This window comes from Manacus vitellinus, unplaced genomic scaffold (assembly GCF_001715985.3).
Source record: "Manacus vitellinus isolate BGI_N305 unplaced genomic scaffold, ASM171598v3 scaffold_104_pilon, whole genome shotgun sequence".
NCBI classification, from domain to species: domain Eukaryota; kingdom Metazoa; phylum Chordata; class Aves; order Passeriformes; family Pipridae; genus Manacus; species Manacus vitellinus.
This window is the reverse complement of record NW_021938821.1, coordinates 289,439-317,131: the sequence shown is the minus strand read 5'-3', so window position 1 is coordinate 317,131 and position 27,693 is coordinate 289,439. Positions and strand designations below refer to the sequence as shown.

Sequence of the window (27,693 nt, the reverse complement as noted above, 5' to 3'; positions counted from 1 at the left end):
CAGAGGATGGAGCAGGCTCTGCTTGGGAGGGGTGGGCAGCAATGGCACAGCAGGAATGGGCAGGAACTGATGCCCAGGAAGTTCCACCTGGGCACGAGGAAGAACTTCTTTGCTGGGCAGTGACCCAGCCCTCAACAGAGACCAGAAGGGGTGTGGAGTCTCCTCCCTGGGGATATTCCAGACCCCTCTGGACACAATCCTGTGCCATGTGCTCTGGGCTGGCCCTGCTGGAGCAGGGAGGTGGGACCAGATGAGCCACTGTGGTCCCTTCCAGCCTGACCCATCCTGGGATTCTGGGATTTGTGCCAGGCAGGACTGGGGTGCACAAAGAGAGCAAAGAAACAGTTGAATCTCTTCAGAGATGATGCAATTGTTATGCAGTGGAGTCAGGCCCCACGTGCTGCTGAGGACCTGGTTTGTGGTGTCCACAGGCAGCAGAATATGCTGCAAAGCAGATGAAAGTAGAAACAGCTAAACTGCCAACTCCTCCTCTGCTTCCCTGTGTAAGTTCTGCTGGGAAGGCAGCAGATGAGGAATGTCAGAGGCAGGGGATCACTAACTTCATGTAGCACAAGAGCACCTGGAACAGCACGAGGTCAGAGCAGCAGCCAGGAGCTGCACGGCCAACCCGGCCCCTCTGCCCACATGCTGCTCACTCGCCTGTATCCCCCTGCACTCTGTGCCATGGATCAGTGGTGAAAGCTCACACAGTTATGATGTCTTTAAAAACCAAGTAAACAAAATTTTATCCTCTGGTAAGAAGTTTATGGTGCAGCCATAAAATGTCAGCCTGTATCAAAAGGTGTAAGAAGTCCCACATTGCTCAAAATGCAGTAAAGACTCCCAGGGTATTTTATTTTCATTTCATTCAAGATTGTAAATTAGAACTCCAGCCTTTGAAGGCCTCCAACTTTATCCTCTTTTACTAACAGCTAAAATGAAGGATTAATCCTAGAAAGACATTCTAGAGGTAGTTGCACAGCTGTGCTTTCCAGCAAAGAAGTCACTTGGGACCAAAGCTCCCTACCAGGTTTTCTCAGGGCTGCTTTTCTGCTCAGGGAAAGGGAACTTTCCCTGCCCTTCCCACCTCATCCAGCAGTGCCCCTTCCCTGAATGGCCCCACAGAAGTACAACTCTGCTCCTCAGTGCCCTGTCCAGAGCCACACTGCCAGGTCTCCAGGTGCAGAAACAGTGAGGAATGTAAAACTTGTGCACATAAAGCAATAAAGTGAGTAACTCAGAGGATACTTAACACTCCTTGCTCCTCCACTCAGCTTATGCTGTCATCTACATTATTTCAAGACATATTTATATGTAGATGATGTTCCACAGCACACAACTGAGAGAATATGTACCATTTTCACAACTTAATTTTTGTGTGGGTTTTTTTGATACTTGTTAGGAAGTGACCTTTTCCTTATCAATTAATTTTGAAAGCTCGTTTCATGTGTTCAGTATAAGAAAGGCAACATGAATCTACACAGGAAATGCATTTGCTTTCCAGACACACTTACCAGAAACTCACACAGAGCTAATGGTCAGATGGCAGAAAATCCCTGACTGAACACACTTGGCAGGATGACTGTGTGGTGCTTGAAGAGATGGGAAACTCTGCTTAACAACTGCTTCTCTTCAATATAAAGCTATTTCTCTCTAACAGCAATCTGTCTTGGAAAGTCTCTACTCTTAAACCCGAGGAAAAAGATAATATGAAGCACAATACCATGTATATTAAAATCTCCCCAACGTTTCAGTAATTAGCACCATTGATTTTCTCAATTATACACATTCTTACAACAGCTTGTTAGCCTTGACTCTGTGCTTAGAATAACCTCCCCAACCCCATTTATTAAGTGCAGAGAACTGATGGGGTACTGTTTCAGTCTCCTGAACAGATGCTTCAATGGAAGCAAAGGTTCCAAGATCTGACACAACAGCCAGAGTCTGGATTCAGATTCCTGTCACAGCTGGCTCTCTGAGCTGACATTTGCAAACCAGCAATATTTATTATTTTAGGAAACAGAATATAACCACAATTCAACTTACTTAGAATCCAGCTCATGAAAGCCTATTTGTGCCTTTGCTCACTTCTGAACCATTTAAACACAACCTAGAAAGTCCTGAGGCCAGTCACACTTGGGCACCCAGTGAAAGCAGTGCTGGCACCCATCTGTGAAACCCCACACCTCTCCTCGTGAGTCACACTCAAAAACAGAACTCTTTTGTAAAGGATACAGGGATTGTTGTCATCAATGCTGCAGTTGTCCAGAATCAAGGGGATGCCATCCAACTCATACACCTAAATAAAAACAGAAGTTTAATTTAACGGATGTCACAACAATACAAATGATGTTTCATGCAAGAAATATGTGAAAAGGTAACAGAGATGTTTGTTTAATCCAAAATATTAAACAAGCTACCAGGCATTACAGAGTAAATCTGGTGTCAGCAGTGAGTATCAAAACAGTAACAACACAAGCAGACACTGATTTCACATTCTGCCTTCATTTAGCCTGTGTTTGACTGAGGTGTTTTCTGTGGGGCTTCTCACATGGAGGCAGACAAGCCATGCTCAGTGACAGCTCATGCTTGCTTCCAGAAGGAAGAACCAGGAAAAACTGCTGAGTGGAAAAATAGGGGCAAAAAAAAGTTGAAAAATACATCTCCCCACATACACAAGTTCACAGGGAGCCACGTCTCCTGTACCTTCAGAAACAACGTGTTACCTCTACGTGCACAAGGACAGATTCTTTATATCAAGTAAGAGCCACTGACATTTCTCCTCTGAGAAGGTGTTTTTCATGTTATTAGCAAACCAGCAAACACAAGAACTGGCACTTTTTGTTTCCTGACCATACCCCACCCAGGGGAATTCACAAATTGCACTGATCCATGTGTGTGTATGTGAGATAACAATGTATAACCCTAATACACACACACACTACCCAGAACTTGGGATGAGCTGATGGTAACAATAAATATGGAACAGAATTATCTTAAGGGAAGTACATTTCCTAAGAGACTTGTGTGGATTTCTAAGGTACACTGTAACATCATGCATGCACAGCTACAGCTTTAGAAAGTTCTATGTACTTAAACGAAACCCTGCTCTAAACTAGCTGCAAAATTTCAACCTTGAAAATACCTTCTTAAGACACAGGAGCTTTTTAAATATATTTCAAAGGCAGTTTTAAAAAACCTTGAGAGGATGAGGACTAATTGTTTATATTCTTATACTCATATATTATTTATATGCTTTAAGGCACCTGCACATGGTCCTGGGCAACCCCACCTGCATTGAAGCACGGGGTTGGACAAGAGGTTCCTTCAGAAGTTCCTTCCAAACTCAAACATTCTGTGATAGCTAAATTGTATTTGTCCAAATCTTAAGTTCTTTAATTCCTTAAAATTTAGTCTCAAACCAAGAACTGTCAGGCAAAGGAATTTAAACAGAATTTAGGCCACAGCTTGATGACGGGATTCTCTCTCTCATCTTTTTTGTCCCAAGCAAGATGCACTTTCGTGTACCAAGGAAAACAATAAATCCCAAAGTTTACACTGCAGGATCATCAGCTTTCTGAAGTTCAAGTTCTGTGATAAGAGAAGTCAGTCAAGTAGGAGGAGATTTAGAGGTGAAATCCCTGACAGCCAATGGACCGGTAAAACTGAATTCAGAGACAAATTTGAGCACACCCCTCTTACCAGTTTCTTCTCAGATAATCTTACTGCAGAGTCTCAAGCTATAACACGAGAAAGCAACAGTGACAGACAGGACACACAGCCAGGCAAGCCTGACACGTATGAAAAGCAAAGAGCATGGTCAGGTCTTAAACCCCAACTTCCCCATCTGTGCTGACATGGCCAGCTTTACCTACATGAAATACAGTTAATAACACAGGGTTAAAAATATCCACAACATGTTTGTGTCTCCTGCAGAGGCCATGGATGATATCACACTTCAAAGGCCGAGCCAGCAGTGACCTCCCAGTAACCCAGCCCTTGCACGTGCTGGGGAAACGCTGGCCCTTTGATGTTCGGCTGCAGCCAAACCCTGAGGTGCCCTCAATGGTACCTTTGATTGTCCACCAGTGAAACGCTGAACAGTGCAAATGAATCGGGATTAAGTGCTGTCAGCTGAAACAAACCATGCTCCAAGATGTTTGGTTAACAAAGTAAGTATTTGGGGAAAGCAAAATTTTAATTAAAATCCACACACGCTTCAAAAAGTTGCTGTGGGAATGTGATGAGATTCCTTCAAAGTTAAGTGGGAACAGCAGCAGCACACCACAGCCTTAGTGATACCTTCGTGCCAACTACCTCTGCCTCACACCCACCCTTAGAGTCTCTTGACTTGAGAGACTCTTGAGTATCACATCATTAAACTGGACATATCATTTGCTCGAGTTCAGCACAGCTTTTGTCACCATGTTAACAGCTTAAGTGTGCCACCTGTGACTTCCTACTCAGGGAAATGAAGCAAGGAAACAACCCTTACAACTCACCCACCCAAGACAAATCTGTGTACTCCTCTGAGTGACTCGTGAGATGAAGAGACCAAACCGTGAGTAACCAGCACTAGAGAAGTTGCAGTTCATTCCAGCTGTTCCTGAACCAGCAGTGATCCACTGAAAGGGCATTTTATGGCCCCCTGAAATGTGTGCCTGTGTTCAGAAATGAGCTGGCTGCAGTGTGAGCCAGCTCAGCAGCTGCTGTGCAGGGAGCAGAGCTGTTCCTGCAGCGAGAGTGCCACAGACAGCCAGAGGGAGGAATCACCATCCCACCCAGGGTCCCCTCTGCACCGCTGAGAGCCTCTCACATCTTCTCACTCTGATCTCCCTGTAACCTCCCTCACCACAGAACTTTGTAAACATCAAGAAATCGTCCTACATCTCAACCATGGCAACTGCACTGCCCAGTTCAAAGGGCTCAGGAAACTTTTCCCACTAGTTATTTGCCTTACAGTTTTTGCTCTGAAGAGAACTGTCTGTGAAATGCCCAGTGCAGAGCAAGGTACGGGACCTTTTGCAGGGATCTTCTGCAGGGCTCAGGGAAGGAGTCAATATCGCACAACACTCAAATCTTACTTTAAATATGGTGTGAAAGTATCCTGTGAGAAAAAACACACAGTGGCTGGTGTGAAACTAGCTGTAATCCATCCAGATTTGGGGAGAAAGTACAGACAGAAACTAAGGAATAGGACCGTTCCGGTGTCTGTCTCATAAACAGAACTGCTCACACTGGTCTGTGTTACAAAAGCTCATTGAATCCATTATCATTAGCACAATCGTTCACAAGAGAGTCCAAAAAAAGTATAAATTAACTGTAGCCTATTTACTGAATCTTTCCTTCTAGCAGCAATAGTGCCAAGGTCAGGGGGAAGAAGGTAAATTCTCCAAGTATGACAGTGCTTGCTGATGGATCTGCCTGCATCTGGTAAAATGCAACCAGAGTCTCCAGGTCCAGCAACTGCACTGACAGAAACAGGAAAAATAAAAATAATCCAGTAAAAAAAAAATCTCTCCACAGAATAATTAACACTTCAGGAACTGGAAATACTACCTAGTCAACTAAGAGTACAAAAAGAACACTCATGTCTTCAGATAACAGCTAGAACATGAACTGCTCTCCCACCAGAACGTGACGATTTTCAGCCTTCAGTTGACACAGAAAGCAGAATGAGAAAGGTCTTTGTTTCAGGCACAGAAACACTCCTATTTCTTATAAGTTGAGTTTGGCCAAACTACAGATAAGCAAAAGGAAATGCACTCTCAGAAATAGAAGAGAACTAGAGTTTGAGTATCCATCTCATGCTAACACTTGCTCCTCTCTTTAATCATTACTGATAATCACTGAAAAACAGAAATACAAATCTCTAGGTTAAAAGAGGTTTGGGGCAGGAAAAACGTACTCTAGAAATGAGTCAAAACCCGGGAACAAGCAGGAGCCATTCACATGGAAAACCTCCAGATACAACATTCATTACACATCACCAGTTTCCTACCAGACAAAAGTCTGTCTCCAATCATGTTTAGCTCCACAGTATTCAATTTCAATTCACATTGTGGAACTTAAAACGTTTCAGGGAGCAACAAAACAGGCAAACTTCACATTTTTATGGACTTGGCTCCTTCCTTCACTGTTTGCAGTGCTCCCAGTTGTGTCACACAGCTGGAAACACCAAAGCCCACCCAGCAGCAGCACCTGGTTCACATGTACAGCTGTGCTGAGCAGTTACCAAACCCAGCCTTAGTCCACAGTGGATCTGGGCTCAAACTGCCACTACACAACTTCCCCTCCCAGGAGCACCTCTTTGGTTGTTCATCTGCCTGTCTGCTGATTCTCACGAGGCTAAAAGTAGGAGTCTAACAATAATTCTGATCCCTGCATCCCTCAGACAGATTCAACTGGTGAATGCACAGAGCACTGTAACACACTGAAACACGAGTCCCAGGCTCCTGGAGCAGACAGGTCTCCACAAACCACCTGACAAACCTTAACCATGAACACTCCACCTGGTCCTGCCCCAGGCAGGTGAATGGTTATGACCCTTCCCATCCCTTCTGTCTCATAAGTCTGCATGACTTTCTTAGTCAGACAATCACGCCAGACTGAATTACGCCCAAGGCAAGGAATCCAATGACATATACATTGGGGATTTGTTGCCAATCTTTGGTCATCATTACAGATACTTTTAAGCCTTTTAATGGAGTCCCATCTGAATGTACCACATGATGACTACATAATGACAAGGTAAAGTAAATACATCCCTCAGACCCAGACACCAACCAGGCTGACCAACAGCAGTCTATTTCCTCCACAACCTGCTCAACAAGTAGGTAATTAATTAGTGAATAGACATCTGAGCAGAATCCAGCACTCAGTGTGAGTAACAGAGCAGCTTAATAGAAGTAGGAATGTACCAAGTGATCAGGTTCCCAAACAGCTCCTGCACAGCTATGATGGCACCAAAAAACTTATTTCGTTTTTTTCATTTCCGAGTCCTGGGTTTGGGCTTTTTTGTTTGTTTTTCCAAGCAGCAGAAGTGACAGGAGATACAGGAGATTCTACTCACAAAGGCAAAAGAACCCTTCAGTCCTTTGGTGCCAGTGGATTCCTGGGCCCACTGCAGACTCCAGGCACTTTGGCTTAGAACAGAGGCGGCTGCGGCCATCGCTCTATTATAGGAGTTCACCACATCCTGCAGATCCACTGAAATACTTGTGGACAGAGGCTCCCTTCTCCAGGACATCACAGCAGACTTGCTTAGCCCGTCTGAGAGCTCCTTGCACCAGTGGGAATGACTTTGGGAGCCAAGAGGGTCCTTTATGTCCCTTTCAGCCAAGGCCGAGTCCCCAGAACACTCCTCCACCTCTGCACTGCCCAGTTAAGCAGGTACTGAACATTTCAATGGCTGAAATTCAGAAATCATGGCAAGAAAACCTGCTGCTCCTGCTCCATTCATTTCAAATATATTCACCCTCTTTCAGCATTATTTCCCAGAGGAGACATGGGGTTTATTTCAACTCTCCTGCAAGAGGCAACCCCTATAACAAAAAAGTAATACTAAAAAAAAAATCTTAGAATCTAAAATGTGGGATATCTTTGTGATGTCCTGAAACTCTCTGCAGAGAGCTAATTTAGAAGGGGAAGGGAAGATGAAGGTAACAAGCACACCATCAGGCTTGAGCCAAAACAAGTAGACACTGGAGTGTCCAGCTACCAGGACAGGGTAACAAGCCACCTCAGCTGCTGAATAGTTTTTTCCACTAGTCTTTCCAAGAGCAAAACACAGGATTTTCCAGCCATTGAGATGATAATATAAACACTTGAGAATTGAGAATAGGTTCCCGCAAGAGACAGTAACACAAGTAGAACTTTTGTTTTTTAAACAATCCCACTTTGCTCATTGCCTTGGACAGTTCCTGAACCAGAAGCCACTTTTCAGTAACAAAGAGATGCTGCCATAAGGAGCAGGACCTTGGCTCTGTTTATGGTTAGATCTGTGACCTGACTTGGATAAAGGCAGGTCCAGCACAAGACTGATGTTGCTGGAGACACACCAGACTTGCCTGTCCTGGCAGCAGCAGTGAGAGAGAACAATGGTGCTGAGCATCATCCAAGAGAAGTCCTGCACTTCAAATCAACTGAGCTGGTACAAAACTGCATCAACACCACAGCACACATTTCCGTCCTTCCAGACACTCACTCTCCCATTCTCAGCCCACCAAAGCCAATAATCAGACAATCCTAGTCTGATGATTTCCAATCACTGCTATAAAAGAGGTTCTCTTAATTTTCTTCTTTCATCAGAACAAAAAGAAAGCTAAAGGAAATTAAGAGTTAGCTATGTGACTGAACACATGTACAGGAGCATCAAAATTTCAAAACTGTATTTGGTTCCAAAGCAGATAGAACTGAAGACTTCAAATTACTTCAAAGCTCCGAAAAAACACAGGGATAGAGGTTGACTAAGTCACACAATTCCTTTCAGCCACAGTAATAACCATTGTAATAGGAAGTTCCCAATCTTTCTGGCAAGTTGCCACTGTTTTGGTGGGTATGGTATTTTTGTCTTCCATGTCAAGCTTTAGAAAGCATTTTATGAATCTCTCAATTAAAATGAGGGACTTTGCTTTGATGGTTGCATGCACTGGGTTGTGATTTTTGTGGGGGTGGTTTTGTTTTGTTTGGATTTTGTTTGTTTGGGGTGGTTTGTTTTTTTTTTTTCAGTTTCACATTTTCTATTACATCAGGATAGCTTTTCTTCTGGAACAACATTCCAGGCACTCCAATAAAATATCCCCATTCTGAAAATCTCTGACATTGACAGAAGACTGCATTACCACAGAATGTTTCTGTTGAAGGTTTCCTCATTAGTGTCCCACAGATGATCACAGCCAAAAATCAGCACCACAGCCTTGTGACTGTCAGACTCTTTGCTCTGTTTCTCTTGTCAGTTCTGGTACTTAGTCCATTCTCCTGCACACACCTGCCTTGCTGCTCCTGAAACACAGCCCAGCTGAAACCCCTGAAAACTGCTGGCTGCTTACAGCTTGGAGAGAGTGGGAATGGAAAAGGAGGAAAAGCATTCCAAACTCATACTCTGTTTGGAGGAACACACACCCCTACGGAGGCCACATGTGTCATCACTCACACATCACTACTGTACTCCAAAACTGCTTCCACTCCCAGCATCAAGGATTACAACTCTTACTTGGAAATCTCTGAATTCAGCAAGGACAAATAAATGCCAGTCAGATGTTCCACTCTCTAATGATGACTTCTGTTGTGTCCAGCATTACTTAACATTCTCATTTCATTTCACTTTGAAACAAGGATTTAAAAAAAAAAAATAAAGAAATCAATGTCAGACATATAATTTCATTTGCAGCAAATGCTCAAATGATGAAAACAATGTGTGTGAAAATATGGAGGATGATTTCAAAACGTGCAGTGCTTTGTGCCAGGGATTGCTGCATTTCATGGTGAAATGAAATAAATAAATCCATGACCCAGCACACTGAATCACTGACAGCCTCCAGACTGAGAGCAAAGTCCCACAGCCACCCAAGTGGGGGCAGTTTCCCGTAATTCCTCCCAGTTTCCTATTGCTCGATTGTGAAGGGACTTTAGCAGTGATAAATTCTTTTAAGGAGCTGTAAAGAATAAGTTATGGAGTATGTTTGTATCACCCCAGTCTTCACAGCCTAGGAAGGATGGGAGGAAAGAAGAAAAGGAGACAGTTTGTAGGTTAGAAGACTGGAAAGAGCACACAGACATTCATCAATGGCATTCCCAATTCTCTGCTTCCACAGTGTCTTGCAGGCAGAGCTTCCAAGATTTTAGTGCCAGGTCAAAGAACAAACCATTAATTTTCTAGTACGTGTGTACAGGACGTGCACTCTGTTACATGTTAAGTATAAAACCAGCCTTCACAGTAATTCAATTTTTCAGTAGGTTAAAACATCGTAAAACCGAGTGTTCCAGAAAAAGACTGTAAAATGCCTTTATCAGGCAGAAATGGTAAATGGGAGACTGCAGGACCCAGCTGGCTACTAAAGCCAGCAGTTCAATGGTGTGTGCTGCTTGTGTTTGAAATCAGAGCAGTCGGGGGAGCCACAGAAGCCCCGAACCCTGCAGTAAATAACCTGCCACGCTGAGCAATGCCAACCTCACACTGCTTTATAGGAAATGTCACCTCTTCTGAGACACAAGCAAATAACACAGCTATGGGCCTTCTGAAAGGGAAAAACCAAGCCCACTCCAAATATTGCAATTACCAGAAGTGTTTTGTTTCAGGACTAACAGATGTGGCCTCACTTTACTGGGGATGGGTCCAGAGGAGGCCAGTGCAGGTGCAAAGGGAGTCTCAAGCTGCAGAAGCTTTAGACATGCACTGTTCTACTGAGATTGATCCCTGTCTCCCTCCCAGGAACTTCTTCCTTCATGACCCCTCCAAGTCACAGAGCATTGTTCATCCAGAACAGAACACTATTTCAAATACAAAGCAAAGCAACTACACTTTCTTTTATTTTGCGAGAGTAATTCACGGGCTTTCTTTTTATTTTATAATCCCATAAAAACATCAATCCTGGTCTAAATAACTCCTGTAAAGCCCCTTCCCACCCAAACCATCCTGATATTCTGTGATTTGCTGACCAGCTCAGCTAAAGAAGTGGGGGAAATCCCTGTGCATGCACATTATTCAAGTATTTCATGTTCCTCACGTGGCAGAGCAGAAAGGTTTTTACTTTGGTTTGGGGTCTTTTTTACAGTTTTTATACAAACAGGATTAAACCCTCAATGATTCCAGGGTTTTGCCAATAGCAGTGTTTCCTTTTTAACTGCAAAAGAAATCTGAATGCTGATCTTTTAATGACTGCTCAGCATTTTTGACAACTTCTACCCCTTTTGCTAATGGAACTTCAGACAAAAATAACTTCTAGAGAGTTTTCCCACTGACAATCATTACGAAGCGTGATTCTGGTGGCATAAAGTTCTCATTACATTTCCATTATATTTGTGGCAAGTCCCACACTGCCACAGCACAGAGGGATTCAGAAATCAGCCAAATGATAGACTGGGTTACACCAGCACAACAGTTCAGTACCTGCCCCCTCTCAGCCCTTATCTACAGCCACAGCAACACAGGAGAGCAGAATAAACCCCTGCACTGGCCCAGCCCTCCTGTGGCACTGACAGTGTTTCTTTGCTGACAACCCAGACTTACAGAAAGTTGAGCAATTATTCTCTGCATTTACCTGAAACTCTAAGAACACACATTTTCTTCTAATGATTCACCAAGTGTAACCTTTGCACAGGATCAGATTCTCTTATTAAGATAAATTTAGCCACCTTGTTGAGATTAAGATCAACTTTACATTTAGAAAACAAGGCTCCTGATGTTGTGATTTATATGTCTATAAAAGCCATATATTTAGTATGCATGATATACAGTAACTCAGGTATGCACTAAATTTCATGCTGAAAGCTGCTGATGCCTCAGGCTACTGAGCGAGATGATACATGATTCTGTACATAAGGAGATTGCAAAGTAGTTTCTTAATTTACCTCTAAATTACAGTTACCAGAGGGTTTTCTGAGTATTTGTCTCTAAATGTCTTTTAGTCTGGTAATAACAACTGCAGGTACTATGAAAGTAAAATTGCCAGCTTCTGGCTGAACTCGTATATCGTCTAAGTTTTTAAATTTGTAAAGGTCTTGTTCACATGGTTTTTAGAACACCATAAAAAATGTATCCTTTCCTATGGTCAATTTACCTGAAAATATTATTGTGCAAAACAAGGCATGTATGTATACACACTCAAGCACTAAGCCAAATATTTATAAAATTTCAAGTGTTCTGTTTTGGTTTACTGTTATTTCCTTTCTTGCAACAGATCATTCATTTGATTACAGGCTTGTGCCTATAAAAGTCAAGACTGCAGGTTCTAACTGAAAACTAGGAAGAGTTCTTGTTTCAAGACAGTTTCATTACTCTACCTTAAGTATATGTATGTTATTCCAACTTCACTCAAGGAAACCTACCCAGGCACAGCAACTCTTCCTATCGAGTCCATTACAGAAAAACAGATCTCATAGGAACAGAGCTGGAGGGCACATTCCAGTAGATGAAATTTGTACCAAAATAAATGCAGTCATAAAAATCATAAACAGTTTTAAAAAATGTGGAGTTCTACGAGTCACTATTTTTGATTATTTTTTGAAAACCTCTGCAGGAGTTTAATAATAAGCAGTGTTTTGTTTGAAGCTGATTTTCAAAGGGGCAGGCCGACACTTTTACAGCCCAGCCTGCAGGAGCAGGATGACAGTAATGGTGGGTCAGGAGGTGAGAGGAGGAAAAGCCTTGAATCAGAACCTCCATCACCTGCCACCAGGTTGATCTATTGTAGGGGAACTAAAAATGGCATTTTTAGTCTCAAATTTACAAAACCACCTGTAAGCTTGTCTTTTTCCTTCTGAGCAGGTACCAATTCTAAAGGCACTAAACGGTGAGGTGCTTGTGAAACTGCACAATTCCAGAGCTGGAATTAAAAAACAACACCAAATACTCCACTTAAATCAAAAGTTCCAGAAGAACTGGCAGTAGTGAATGTCCTCTCAAACTGCATCAGCTCCTCATGACTGGAGCTGTGGGGAACAGGCAGAGTTGAGGCAACTGAACAGACCTGGCAGGAAAATGCCAAAGGAGTGATGTCCATGAACAAGGGAACACAAGTTAGATAGATGCAGCTTCAAGGGAACTTACCAGTTTATTATTAATTTTCACTGTCCTGTTTCCATTTCTGTTTGCAAGCAAAACACTGTTTTTTGGTTTTTTTTTTTTTTGCTACAATACTGAACAATTGCCTGAGATAAGCCCCTTCAGTATTTCCAAATAAAGCCCTCTGATATTTCCAAAGCCAAATACACAACCTTAAATTTCCTGGACTTAAAGGGGAAAGATTTTTAGAGAAGCTGGAAACTGTCTTACAGAAAATTGCAAGCCCTAAACAGCTCCATGGATAGCACCCCTCATTTTCTAAAAGGACAGGAAAAAATTAATTTGAAGGTAAATATTATAATTTACCCTTACTAAAACTCATGTTGCCAACTTCAATATGAATTCACTGAACTCCATAATTATGCTGTAGAACAGTAATTGCTAGACCAAATTCTAAATCCTTCTTATTTTGTCATAGGTAAGATTAATGTCAAACCAAAGCTGACTGTAATGCTAAAACACACACAAACCCCAGAAAGCGACTCAATACTTACTTTAGTTTATTAAGAACACAAAAACTTTTATCTTCTCAAGATGAAGCTAATCCTCATTGCAGAATGATTTGGATTGGATGGGACCTTAAAGTTCATTCCCATCCCACCCCCTGCCATGGGCAGGGACACCTTCCACCAGCCCAGGTTGCTCCAAGCCCCGTCCAACCTGGACTGGGACACTTCCAGGGATGGGGCAGCCACAGCTTCTCTGGGCAACCTGTGCCAGGGCCTCCCCACCCTCACAGGGAAGAATTTCTTCCTCATATCCAATCTAAACCTGTTCTCTGCCAGTTTGAAGCCATTCCCCCTCATCCTGTCACTGCAGTTCCTGATGAACAGTCCCTCTCCAGCTTCCCTGTAGGGTCCCTTCAGATCCTGGAAGGTGCTGTGAGGTCTCCACTCAACCTCCTCTCCTCCAGTTATACATTCTCCCCATTACAAAAATAGGGGCTATATTTTTTATTATTTATTATTAGTAGTGTACTATTAGTGCATTTACTAATGTATTAATGATGTTACTGGGAAAAGAGCTCGACCGGGACTGGAAATCATGGAAAAGCACATGTGAAAGCCTCCCTTCGTTCCAGAGCCAGCAGGCAGTTCCAGAGCCTCTGGTAAGGCTGTTCCCAGGGTTTTCCTGCTGGGCAGGAGGCTCCCAGCCAAGCTGGCCAGAGAGGAAGACCCTTCCCCAGCTCGTGCCCACAGTTGCCACCGTGAGGCACACAAAGAACAGCCAGTGCTGAAGCCCAAGGTCCCTCAATGCACTGGGCACTTGGCTTGTTGTACACCCACCATCTGCCCTGTTCACATTGTTGTTGATTGAATACACAGAGCAAACTCTCTAAACCCAGTACGGGCTGTAAATCAGACCCATATTGTGAGATCCACTCTGAGGGGAGCTGGGAACCAGAACTCCCTCAGCTTTCATTCAGTGTGAGGGCTGACCACCCAACCCTCCTCTCTGAACCTGCCTTTCTGTGCAGTGAGAGCAGCTGCTTCCCCCTCCTCATGAGCACGTGTTTATGGACACAAACTGCCTCAGGACTGAGCAGTGTGTTTATCTGAACCCATCTGGATGTATCAAACCAGGGGAAGCTGCAGACAGGATATCACATCACCAGCCTTTCCAAAGTTTCCACGGCACTTCAATAGTGTTCTGTGATATCACACACACCAATCTAAGCAATTTTCAAGACACTATAAGGCAATAATATTTTCAGGCAGTTCATAGCAAGTTAATACTCAGCTTCCACTGAAAACACTAACTCTGCTTAATTGCTCCAGGGGCCTTTGAAAATCTCAGCAAAAGAGAACAATAAGCAGTAAATCAACCCTTTCAAAACGAAAGCAACCCCCTCCCCTCCACTGTCATTAGGTATTCCACAAAAATGTATTTCACTTCCACAAACACATATTACATCATAGCAGGGCAGAGACAGAGCTATGCAAGAGTGATTAACAGGACTAATAAAACTTCTCAGAAATATTAAAAACTTTGATTATATACTCTAATACGAACGGGGAAGTGGAAGATCATTTCCATATTCCCCATTTAGAAGACCATACTATTAGAATTTGTCAGACAAAGACACTTTTAGCAGTGCTTTTCTCACTGAAATTAAGTTAGTCTAACAAATCCTGGAGGAGAGCCACATCTTTTATCACTCAAAGAAAAAAAAATCATATTTAAAGCTTGCTGCCCTTTCCTCTTTTTCCTCACTGTGCAAACAAAACTGATTTTCTATACAGGAATTATAAAATAAAGGGTTCCAAGTGATTTGATAGAGGCGGACCTACATCTTTAAAGTGACATGAAAAATGGAGGGACTAATTCAAAGACTTAAAATTCAGTTCATGTAACAATTCCCACCCATTTGCCTTCACCTGAAGTTGAAATTTGGTCTCAGACTTTTTAAAGAAAGTGCAAAAGTGAAAACCACAAAGGAACTAGGCACTGGTTTGCATTCTATAGGGCTGGAGCATAAGGTAAGCAGGCAAACACTGCACTGTTATTAACAAACTCAGCATAATTGTGATAGTGATTCGAAGACACACAGAAAAATCGCCTCCTTTACACCATCAATTCCAAGCCCTATTTCTAGACCAGCAATATATTCACATCAAGGTCAGGCATCTGTTTACATGTCAGAGTCCTGCCAGAACAATGTGTAAACTCACCTTGTCTTGGTTTTCCTTATTTTTGTAACACAAATTTCCAATCAATCGAATGAGATGAGATTTAAAACCCACGGCTGGATGTGAAACTTCTTCCTGCCCTGTCACAGCATGTGTGGCAGTGAAAACATTCACAGCTTGTTTCCCAGCAAGGTGAGTTAATCTCAGGGTATCTACAGAAAAGAAAACCACTTTAATTCAGCAGCACGTGGAAATCAGGATCACTTGGCACAGAGCTTCACTATTGATTGCTGAGCTCAAAGTTAAACAACCCAGTGTCAGATATTCAGCCCCGTGTCAGGAGAACTGTGACAGCTTGCTTCCTTCCGTGGTTTGTGGTAGTACAACCATGAAAGACCACCCCAAGAGGGGATTTTTGCACACTTTCTACACACCAACATGGTTCAGACATGAAGTCTGAAGGCTGCTGCTCTCCATCTCCATTTGAAGAGGCTGTTGAGGATTCTGGCACCACAAATACACTGCTAAAAACAATTGGAGTTTTGGTTGGTTTTTTTTAACCTATTTCTCTTCACAGTCCATAAGCTTTTACAATTTTCTCACAAAATGGTGGCATATCTCAGTCTCAGAAAGTGCTGAAACTAGGAAAGCACAGGTCAGGGTATGTACACCCCCTCCTCATTCCTCCCTGACTATACAGAGCCTGTCTGGAACATCCTGGTTCTTTTCTTCCCTTGCTCTTTCTTAGCTCCTTTCACACTGACCTTTAAAGGTCACTGAACTTGGTTGGTAACATTCACACTGCACTTCAGGTTCAGTTCTCAGAAATATGGGAAACTGAAGGGAACAGGCATGGAGGAAAAACCTTGTTTGTACCTCTGGAGGGAATTCTTCCATGCATCCAGCCAGTGGAAGAACACGGGCAGCAGCTGTGCTGCCCCTTGCACTGCTCTGTGCACGAACAGCACATTGCTGACACCTCAGTCAAGGCTCTGCTGGGCTACAGGGGCCGACAGCGAGTGGAGAAGCAGCAAATTTCCAGGAAGGAATCAAATATTTGAAAATGCAGATGAACCCCATCTGCTATTTATTTATCTTATGGAAAGCTCAGAACAATAACGAATGTCTGTTGTGGAAAACACGGAGCCCCCCCGGCATGAAGAGGCCAAGGGGCAAACCCGGGGGGCTCCCTCACCTACAGCAAACCCGGGGGGCTCCCTCACCTACAGCAAACCCGGGGGGCTCCCTCACCTACAGCAAACCCGGGGGATCCCTCACCTACAGCAAACCCCGGGGATCCCTCACCTACAGCAAACCCAGAGTGCTCCCTCACCCACAGCAAACCCGGGGGCTCCCTCACCCACAGCAAACCCGGGGGCTCCCTCACCTACAGCAAACCCGGGGGATCCCTCACCTACAGCAAACCCGGGGGTTCCCTCACCCACAGCAAACCCGGGGATCCCTCACCTACAGCAAACCCGGGGGTTCCCTCACCCACAGCAAACCCGGGGGCTCCCTCACCTACAGCAAACCCGGGGGATCCCTCACCTACAGCAAACCCGGGGGGCTCCCTCACCTACAGCAAACCCGGGGGATCCCTCACCTACAGCAAACCCAGAGTGCTCCCTCACCCACAGCAAACCCGGGGATCACTCACCCACAGCTGCTTCCAGCAGCCCAGGCAGAGCCTGCAGCCGGTCCAGCTGCCCACTGCTGGAGGTCAGCTCACAAAGGACATCGAGGAGCCGGACTGTCACCAGCGCTTCCTGGGAATGGAAAGGGCATTTCTGAAAACCCTGACGAGGAATATTGTACAAACAAACCCGGGGACAGAAACAGGGGACAGGAACTCTCAGCACCTCGAGTTCCTTGCAGGTCTTCTAAAACTGCCAAGAACACATTTATATAAAATGAGGACATATCTTTAAAATAACAATAGTGTATTACACTGCAATAACTTCTTTCCTACAGCGTTATATGTGCCTGAAAAACCATGGGGAAACCAAAACAGAGCCATAAAGGATAAAATTTTAACAAAAACAGAGGAGCTTCCAAAAGCAGAAATACAGAAAATTGCTAGCTGAGAAAATTATTTCTGTATAAATGTTTTCTTTGAGTTTATTCAGTCGGAGTGTCCTGCTCTAAAGACACAAACGCCGCCTGCAAGACACCACTTTGTTATCCGCAGGAATTCTGTAAAGTTCTGTGGTCAAATGAACTTTGGCTGCGAGAATTTACATTATTCTTGGGTAAATCGGGTTGGGACCAGAGATGAAGCACATTGGTGAGGTACAAGACACACCATTTTATTTGCATATTATTTATTCAGACAGGGAACTATTTTTTCTCATGGAATATGTTGATGTTGCTCATAATGACAATCCAGCACTTGGAGGAACTACCTTAAGAGCACTTGGCAGAATCTGGGACACCACATATTGCTCAGGTGCCAGGCTGGGGCTGCAAGATGATCCCACTCAAGGTGTGGTACATAAACTGCAAGCAGCCATGAAAAGGCTCACACGTTGGTCACAGGAACTATTCCTGCCTTGTGTGCTCCAGGACAAAGACAGGCTTTCTTACCCACAGTATAATATTTGTGAACCCCTATAATCAATATAATGTAATTAAAACCATCAACAATAGTGCTGAGTAATTAAGTACTACAATTATATTCGTTCCTTGCTCCTTGAAGACACCAATTCACTACAGGGTCCAGGTCCTAAAGCTTAATTTCCATTTTTTATCTCACACAGGTGTAAGAAGGTGCAAGTCTTGCCCTAAATTATTCAACAGATTGCCTTCAACAGCACAAAACCAGACTGTAAATACATCAGCCATTATCTTGCTACAAATTAAGAACACTCCAACTGTATTTCAGAGACAGTAACCAGCTATTTACAATTTTTAAGAGCAACAAACTATTTAAAAACCACAAAAGAACTCCCAAATTCTTATCTACATTTGAAACTCAATAATTTCAAAGAAACTGTTTAAACATCTCTGGTTGACTCCCTCCCCTGCTGTCAACCAAATCTTCTTTTGGTTGACACCTGTACAAAAGGAAGACAGTAAAGGAGAATACTTCCTTTTGAAGTTCAAACCCCCCAAATATTTTGAAATCTGAAAGCCATCTTGATATGAATATAATCTGAAAAGCAAATAAGGAAATAATCGATGAGTTTTTAAATAAACATATTTTGAGAGAGATGCAGAAAAGATATTCCTTATAAAGAGATGAAATAACAACTTCAAGTCCAGGGAAGGGTTTTATTTTGCAAGCATGGTTGAAAGTTAGTGCAAGCAGACTGATGCTAAAGTCAGGCTTAGAATGGAAAAGCTATTTTAAATGTTGGTTTAAGTGCTGCAGAAGCATATGATTAACTTCTCATGGGTTTAAGATGGAAGCTACAAGACCTGAGGTTCCTTAAGGAAAAAAGGCAGTGCCTACATGTAATAAATTAAACAGTGGATGGGACACCAGACAATATTTTGGGAGCCAGGCCAGCCCGAGGGCTGTTCCCAAAGGCACTTTCGCTGTGGCCTTGGAGCTCTGGAGTCCAGGGCAGATCAGTGGGACAGAGCCTGGGGTCCAGGCAAAGCTGAGTTCAGTGCCACACATGTTGCCTAAAGCATTTTTAATGACAGATTCCACATGCACAACTGTATTTTTTGCAGTCAAACACAACTGTTATGCAAAACCTAAAATATTTATACAATCAAGGAGAAATTGGTGCAATTCTTCATGATTTCTGGTAAGAAAACAAACAGCTTTATGAATTTGGGCTGGAATTTCTCTTCTCCCACGGTAAGCATATGTTATGAATAAATGTATACACACAATACACATGCACACATAGTGCCCTCCAGTTATTCAGCTGTTAGGACTCATATTTGGTGCTCATTCAATGACCCCCGCTTCCCACCAGTGACACTCAACTTAGAGCACATTATGTTTATGTGAGAGAGGAATAAGAAGTCAGTGTCAAACAGGTTGGGTTATTCAATAATATTCACAATACTGCTGCCCCAGCACCTTCAAGTTGGACAGAGGCGACCTCCTGCTGGCTGCAAACAAATGTTTTTTTCCAAGAACTGAAACCACAGAAAACTTGGAAAGTAACCACAAAGGATAAAAAAAATGGGGAAAACCCCCCAAAAAATGAATTGCCTCAGTGTATGTCCTGTTACTGCCAAGCTAGTACCTTTTCCAGAAATAGCCAATTAAGACAAGAAGAGATTGCTGTGTGCTCGTTGGTTTGTGTTTGTTGGGTTTTTTTTTTAAACATATCCAACTATCACCTCCTCATAAAGTGATTTTTAACATCTTTTCATAACAGCTCTCAAATTTAAAATTCTTGTGCCTATTTAAACAAACAACCAAAAAAAATCAGCAAGTATAAGGGTATTTAACATTATCATATCAAAGCATTTAAGCCGTACCTGATCCTGTGCCTGTGGAGCAGCAGCGAACCTGAGCACGGCTCCACACTGCTCCTGGAAACAGCCTGCCAGGAAGGTGGCGTGGCTCTCCAGCACCTCCAGCTCCTCACTGCCAACAGAGCTCTTCTCACTCACCTTCACCAGCATCAGCTCCAACAAAGTAACTCTGGGAGCAGAAAACAACTCGTTAATCACCGAGCCACAGAGAACCATTAGTACAATAAACTGATACTCCCCTTAAAAATGTTACAAACAATTAGCACGCAGAGGGGATTGTAAAAATTAAGAACTCTCACCAATACTGGCAATCAGTTCCTGCCTGCTGGTTTATTTCTGCACACCAATAATTTAACTCATCATTCAAGTAATACTATCTGCCCAGACAGTCAGTATTTTTCTCAAGTCTATTTGAATTTCTAATTTCTCATGTCCTAACACAATGTTACTGTGACTGCACATTCCCTCTGTCTAAAGTTTCCACCAAAACAGCTCTTAAAAGCTGTTGTTAAGTTCAGCAAAGTAAACACAGACTATTTGTCAGCTTCTGTTTGAAAATAGCAGCTTTTCACAACCCTTGCCTTGCCCCTAGTCCTTCACTAGGTCTCCTCCAAGACTCCAAACCAATTCTGAGCACAAACAGGAAAATAAAAATTGATATGTACTTTATATATCAGCTGTTCTTTACAGTTTTATAATTGCCACTTTATGGACTAAGCAAATCCAAGTTAATTACTTGTATACTCAGTAAGAATCACTGTGCATATCAAGCCAGCAAGTAAGAGGATACATAATGAAGCTGCTCTATAAAATGTACTTGGGTCATTTTTCTTAACTGCTTCAATGTCACTTTATTTCCAATATTCCTTCACGCTGTCAAGGCAAACTGGAAGCATTTAGTGGAAGCAGGACTTGGAGGTGGCAGAGGCCCTCCCACAGCTCCCTGCTCCACCTGGGCTCCTGAGTCCCACTTCACCCTCTCAGCCTCAAAGGGCACTATTTATTGAACGGATTCAGGAGCAGGCTCAGGGTTTTCTTTCACTGAAATATTTGCAATTCAGATGGAAGGACCGACATTTAAACATGTGGAATAGTTCAAATGCTTTTTCTTTTAAATTTACCAAGCAGGTTGTCAGGAGGGGAAGAGAAATGTCTTTCTGTGTGGAAAAAGCTCGGTCACTGCTTTATTAACCTCCAGGAACCCACCCCTATTAATCACGTAACAGCTCCTCAGTCCTCGCTGAACTGAGCCCTTGGTGTCACTGATCCAGCTGCACTAACCCATTCTCTGCAGGAGCACAAAACCCTTTTCAACACGGCAGCACAGCAGTGCTCCCAGCTCCTCTGGGACAGGAGGCTGAGCCCCCTCTCCCAGGCTCTGCCTGCTCCTGCTCTGCAGGTCCCAGCAGGGCACCACACCCTGCCCACACCTCCAGGCTGACAGAGCCCAGGTCCCCAGCACCCCTCACCCACCCAGGCTTTCCCACCCGGCCCACCAGACAAAACCCAAGGGACGTGTCCTTCACCCCCCACACAGGGCTGGGCTTGACAGGCCACCTGTCCCCAAGTGTAGGGCCTTCCCTTCACGTGCTCAGCCAAGAACACAGGCTGCTCACAGACTTGATGAACACAGGAGTCATTCCAATAAAACACTACCTCCTGCTTGGCAGGATTCTAGTCAGCTCTTGTTGCACCAGTAATCCAAATAATACCCGTTCAGAAGTGACAAGCAATCCTTCTGTGAACAACCTGGAGGGTCACCACATAAACTATTCAACAGATTAAACAGTCGCCAACAGGGAAATGTTTTGCATGACCCTTCCTCTTGCAATATAATTGGTGCCTTTTTCCACAACCATAATCCTTCCAGAAAAACAGGAGTGACGTTAAAACACCACCTGCCTGACATTGCTTGAGAAGGTTTTCTGTTCTCCTTAGGCATTCAAGTCAAACTGTTTTCCTGAGTTTCATTCCAGGCACAGTCATTCAGGACATGCCCATCTTTCCCTGAATTTCAAGCAACTCTTGCCATTCAGCCAATAATTTCCTGAGAGCGACATGCTTTGTTCGGGTGCATGTTCTCTCACATTCCTTTCTTCTATTGTTTCTCTCAGTTTTCTTCCAAGACTCACCCTAATTTTTCCAAGTTAGTTCTCCCACACAGTGCAATTTGCCCACTTACTTTAAATGATCTCAGGACTCTTTAGCCATAGAGATGAAGAGTTTATTTCTACTTGTTTGTCTAAATACAACAAATATGTATATACGTGGAGCTAAATACAACAAATATGACAATTGTTATTACCAACTGAATTTTTCTAACACTCAGTTCAGTATCTAAAATAATTCTGTATATTTTATTTACGATTATACTTCTGTTTGAAAATAAATCATGCCCTGTCATTTTCCTTATCCTTAGGTATCACTGAGGAACACTTTGTGAATCTGTTGCTTTCTCTCCTCTAGCCAAATTTAAACCAGTTCTTCTGGATGCTGACTAAATTGGCATGAACTTAGAACAGCTACAATAAAGTATTTGCAATCATCAGTAAAACAAACTTCTGTCTCCTACAGCCTGCAAATAAACCACAGCATTCAAGTGCAATTTAAATCTGGAAGCTCATTACTACAAAATACAGTGCTGTCTCACTAAGCCTAAAACTAACAGTGTAAAATTCTATTGCTTTTGTTATCATCAATGTTTGCATCAAGCGTGCCAGCCACTGAGTGCCAGCCACTTGGGGCATTCTTCCTCTAACTTAGACTCCTCTTTGCTGAAACACTTCCCTGACAGCAATGGCTCCACAAGACAAATGAGGTCCTTCCTCAAAGCTTCCACTTCTTTCACCTTCAAATGACACTTGCAAGCACTGTATGAAATGCAAACTGGTGAATTTGTGCGTGGCTGTAATTCAGTGCTGCTCTGTGTCTGTGAGCACTGCCAGGGACAGACTGAACACGAGCATGAAGTGGAGCCACTTAGGGGACTGCAGTGCCCACTTCCCGGCAGGCACCTGGATCCCTGGCTGCATCCTTCCCTCAGGACACCCCCCCTGGCACAGCACAGACACCAAACCCAGGGGTGCAAGTAGCTGAGCAGCTCAGAAACACCTGAAGCTATTCCCCTGCATTTTTCTTGCTGTTAATTACAGAAAAACCCCTTCCTAAAAGGGACGACACAGACACACACATCCTGAAGATTTTACAATGTAATTAAGGCAATCAGGGCATTAACTTACATTGTCCATGCTCAAGGCTAACTTGGATGAAAGCAAAACAGGCTTTTTCTAAATACTTCTGCCAAATACCTGCACACACGTGCAGGGACATCTCCAATCTGCTGAAAAATTCAAGAATCTCCACTCTTGGCTCAATACTGTGGCCAAACGCTTCTCCAGCAGGCCCCTGCAGAGAGCCAGCAGGCATTGCCACAACCTCATGGGATCATCCACGTGATCCTGCACCAAAAGCCCTTCAAGCCGAGGGATCCAATCCCCCTCTGCACCACGGGGTGCAAAACAAAATCAGCCCAGAGCTCTCTGGAGACTGATTACACCTCCTGCTTTAAGGACAACAGCACCCTCACCCAGTCCTGCCTGTCCTCAGGGGCATCAGAAAACACACAAACCACCTGCCCTTCATGGTATTCCCCAAAAGAATTAAACCCAGCTCATTCACTTAAAACAGTCCTTCCCACCAGCTGGTTAAGGAGCCCCTACCTCCAGGCACATATTTGCTCAGCTCATACTTGTTCCCATTTGGTCATCCTGAATTATGGAGAGAGGCAGTATTTCCCTCCTCACCATTCCCATCCCATCCCTATACATTAATGATATTTAATTTATGGTTCAAACCCATCACATACTCTTTCTTTGCCTGACACCCCTTTTGTTTCCTTATAGTCTCCAGTCAGTGCCTGCACCCTCATTTGTAATGACACTGGAAACACAACACCACTCAGGAAAAATCACATTAGGGCACTGTTTTGTTTAGTGCTTTGTCTCTCACCTGAAAAAACTATGTAGGGGGAACTTACAGCTTCCCTGAGCAGAGGGGAACAGAGCAGCCATGGTGAACACACAAGCAAGACAACAAGATCTTCAAGCAGTTGGAGGAGCTGTAGCATTCTAGGACAGGTTTTCCCAAAGTGCATTGCCTTAAAATAATTTTTTTATCTTCCCCAATCCTCTATTAAAGAAATTGTAAATGAGCATTTTTCTACTACAGCAATGGCCATTTCCCATTAATTCAGCACACATTTACTCAAGCACTTGAAGGAAAACCAGCTGTGCTTCTTCAAGGTGAAGGTTCCCTGAAGCTTTTGAACAGTGAAATATTAAAAGATTAAGTAATCATGAGCATCTGCACATTTCTGTAGGTTTTGTAGGTTCTGCTCACCAGTACTGGACACACTTCCAGCTGTAGTAAAGACCTCCTTTTAATTTCTTGTCATGACAACAGAAGTATGAACAGCTGAGGATGTTTCTAATGGAGCTGTAAAACCCTGCAGGGTGTGGTGCTCTTCTGAAATCAAGAGCCAGGCATGAAATCCTGCCCTTTTTTTTGTGTGTGAAGTATTTCTTTACCAAGTAATGGCGCCAACCTGGATTCTGCAACCCTACATAAATCACTGCCAGTTGTGGCTAAGCTGTAATGTTAACCAACCAATTTAAAACCATTACTGACATAGAAACATGTATTTAGAGATTTTGTGCCAACTCTGAAACCACACAGTTTTTCAATCATGTGAACAGGATACTCTATATGGAATGCTAAATACTCAAAGCCACACTGGGTTTTGGGGTTACCTTTCTTGATTGCTCAGTTTGGCGTAGAGGGCTTTTACCAGCTCGGGACACTGCAGCAAATGGTCTGTAACAATCAGCAACCTGAAGGAAGAAAGGAAAAGTGTTACTGGTGCTACAAAAGCACCATCTACATTTATTCCAAATAGTGCTGGTTAGGTTTACTTGCAGATGAACGGGTGACATGCTTTTGGTCCTGTCTGCTGAAAGACAGAAATCCAGAACTGACAACAGCCTATTCTTTTTTGTTAATAATTCCTCTGGAAAGTGTGGCCAGCCTGCCCTTGTGCCAGTGTCTACACCCACAGCAGTCCATAGCAGGTGACAGGCCTTTAATTTCAACCCAGACTCGTACTCTCAGCATTATGGGGGAAAAAAAAGTAGGTAAAAATATTTATCTCTTCAAATTACACTCCTAAGAGCACCTACGGTGTCATTTATTCCTCATAGGTACACACAAACTAAACGATGTATTTTTAAAGCAGCATGTCTGGCTACTAAATATACAGTAATAACAGGTCAAGTCTCAGAGCATCCTCTGAGCTGATGAGGCCACAGAGAAAGAACAGCTAAAATAATATTCAAGCCAAGTGATTTCAATATTCCCTCCAGCTCCTCCCTAGTTTTCCCTTTGCTGACAGCCCTTCTTTTGCATGTCCATAATCCACTACACGGCTAACAGGCAGATCACACAGGAGCCTTCCAACTGCAACAAAGTACTTTTTAGACAAGTGGGCAAATAGGAGAACAAGAGGTCCAAAAGATTAACAGCTATTCCATTTCTAACAGTACATTTCTAACAGACTGAGCCGGCACTGGTTCAGTTACTGTAAACGACATTTTTTATAGGAGGAGGGATTAAAAACTAGTTGTGCTGTGCTTTTTTTTACTGATATTTGTACATTCACGAATGGAAAAAACCCAGCAGAGCCATAGGGAATCACCAACTTAAAACTGGCATGCTGAGGAGTGAGTTTCTGAGCACAAGTTTGACAAAACAAGGCTCCCCCGAAATCAGGAGCACAAATGTTGTCACCTGAGCCGAGTCACCAGCAGAGCAGTCCAGGGGAACACTGCCACAGTCCTGAGCCAACAACTCACAGCCACCCACCTGAAACCTTCCCCGTGGTAACACCTGACCTTATTTTTCAGCTTTAACCAGGAGCACAGGCTTTGCCTGGAGCTGTGAAAGAAAACACAACACTCCACGCTGTGCAGAACACAGAACTTGGCCTTAGTGTACAGATTCCAGCTGACAACACAGCAGAGTGCAAGTGCCTTCAAGGACACAGCCTGAAGCCCCATTTTTTTCCTGCGGTAGGGACCATGAATTAAAATCTTAATTTTCGTGTTTAACGTTACTTTGAGGAAACCTTCTTGAAATTTGCCTCTTAATTAAAAAGCGATCCATAATTAGCACCAAAAAAGCCTCATGCTCCCAGGTGCACACCCCTGATCACTACTGCAAAGTAGAGGGGCTGGAGTTCAGCCGTTCCTTGGCTCTACACTCCTGTATTGACTCACACACGTTTTTCACATTCACTAGAACTCTACTGCTTGAGGAGCTTGGAGTATTTCAGACTTAAGTTTCTGCTTCTTACCCTTCTGATTTCATGACATGATGTAACACCTTAGAAAAGAGAAGCTGTGGCTGTCCCATCCCTGGAAGTGCCCAAGGCCAGGTTGGACGGGGCTTGGAGCAACCTGGGATAGAGGAAGGTGTCCTGCCATGGCAAGGGGTTGGAAGCAGATGAGCTTTAAGGTCCCTTCTCACCCAAACCATTCTGGGATTTTATGAAGTGTCTGTTTCTGTATTTAAATGTCTCTCTGACCTTATCCACATCCTGCACTACTGCATCATCAAGAATAGAGCATGAGCACATTTTACCAGAGCATCACCAAGAGATAACAGAACTATCAGCAGAGGAAAGCACTTGCAGCTCTTTCTACCACGCACAGAAATTTTGGAGGTAGCTAAGCAAGGACACAGCAAACTCAATCCAGTGTCTTTAGTCCTCAGCTCTCCTGTTTTTCATTTTGGGGCAGGGGAAAAGAGGATGAAAAGTAAGCCCATCCACAGCTCTGAAATAAAGACATTCAGTTTTGGGTTACTGACTGAACATGGCATGTCAGATGCACACAAAAGGCTTTGGGAGGAGATTGAAACTCTCTTTGGGGGCCAACAGCAGAACCACTGGGATAAACTGAGGACCACTGTAATTTGGTGAAGGAAATGGTGAAAATTAAAGCTGTTATGCAAGCGTAACACAGGAACAAATGAACAGTGTTAAATCTGCCAATTTTCTTGACTTTTTAAAAATTGTTTGGCTAAAATCCTAAAAAAATCCATAGTAGATAAATACAGGAGGAGATGTTCAAAGACTTTCTAACAGCACAAGGGCTGTATTGTACCAGGCTGAAGTTGAGAAGCAGCCAAGACAACGTGGTATGAGCTGCATTTGCACTCAGTGTATTCCAAATGCCCACTAAGCTCGCTCCAATCCAGGCTGGGTGCAAGCAATCAGCTTCATCATCAAATGTCATGCTCCATATTAAGTTGATTTGATCCCATTAGCAAGTTTAGAGAACAGGCTCCTCAGTCTCAGAAAATGAGGAAGAAAACCCCAACAAATGTTTTCAAAGTACCAAGAACAAGCCATGGCAATTCTCTACTTGATCAGCAACTTTCTCTTTCAATCTCAAAACCAAAAGCATTTTTCATCACCCTACAATAATGCCACTATCCAAATTATTTAGTAAGAACTAAGTAGCTATCTTTTTACTGTAATTTAACAGACAAATGTAACAAATCATCCAAATTTTGAAGAAAAAAGGTGGAAAATTCAGACAGCTGACCTTTCAGAGTGCTATCATTAGCCTTTTTAGATGCTTAAAAAGCAACGTGCCTCATGAGGAATTGTTGGGAACCAGAACATATTTTAGAAGCAGAAGGATATTTCACACTTGTGCAAGAAAAGCCCCCATCAAAAACATTTTAAAACCAACAATTAAAAGTATGAAGTTATTTACTAAC

The 27,693-nt window shown here is 43.3% G+C and overlaps 1 protein-coding gene across 1 annotated transcript in view; it reads right to left on the bottom strand.

Annotated features, from left to right (window-relative positions):
- Positions 1–27,693, bottom strand: part of ATXN10 (ataxin 10) — a 65,966-nt gene that overhangs the window by 13,631 nt on the left and 24,642 nt on the right. Inside the window, exons 6-10 of the mRNA XM_029963731.1 lie at positions 24,663–24,743; positions 19,858–20,023; positions 17,072–17,180; positions 15,457–15,626; positions 2,236–2,299 (exon numbers count right to left, since the gene is read on the bottom strand). Coding sequence (XP_029819591.1) covers positions 2,236–2,299; positions 15,457–15,626; positions 17,072–17,180; positions 19,858–20,023; positions 24,663–24,743 — 590 coding nt within the window. The remainder of the gene's footprint in view (positions 1–2,235; positions 2,300–15,456; positions 15,627–17,071; positions 17,181–19,857; positions 20,024–24,662; positions 24,744–27,693) is intronic.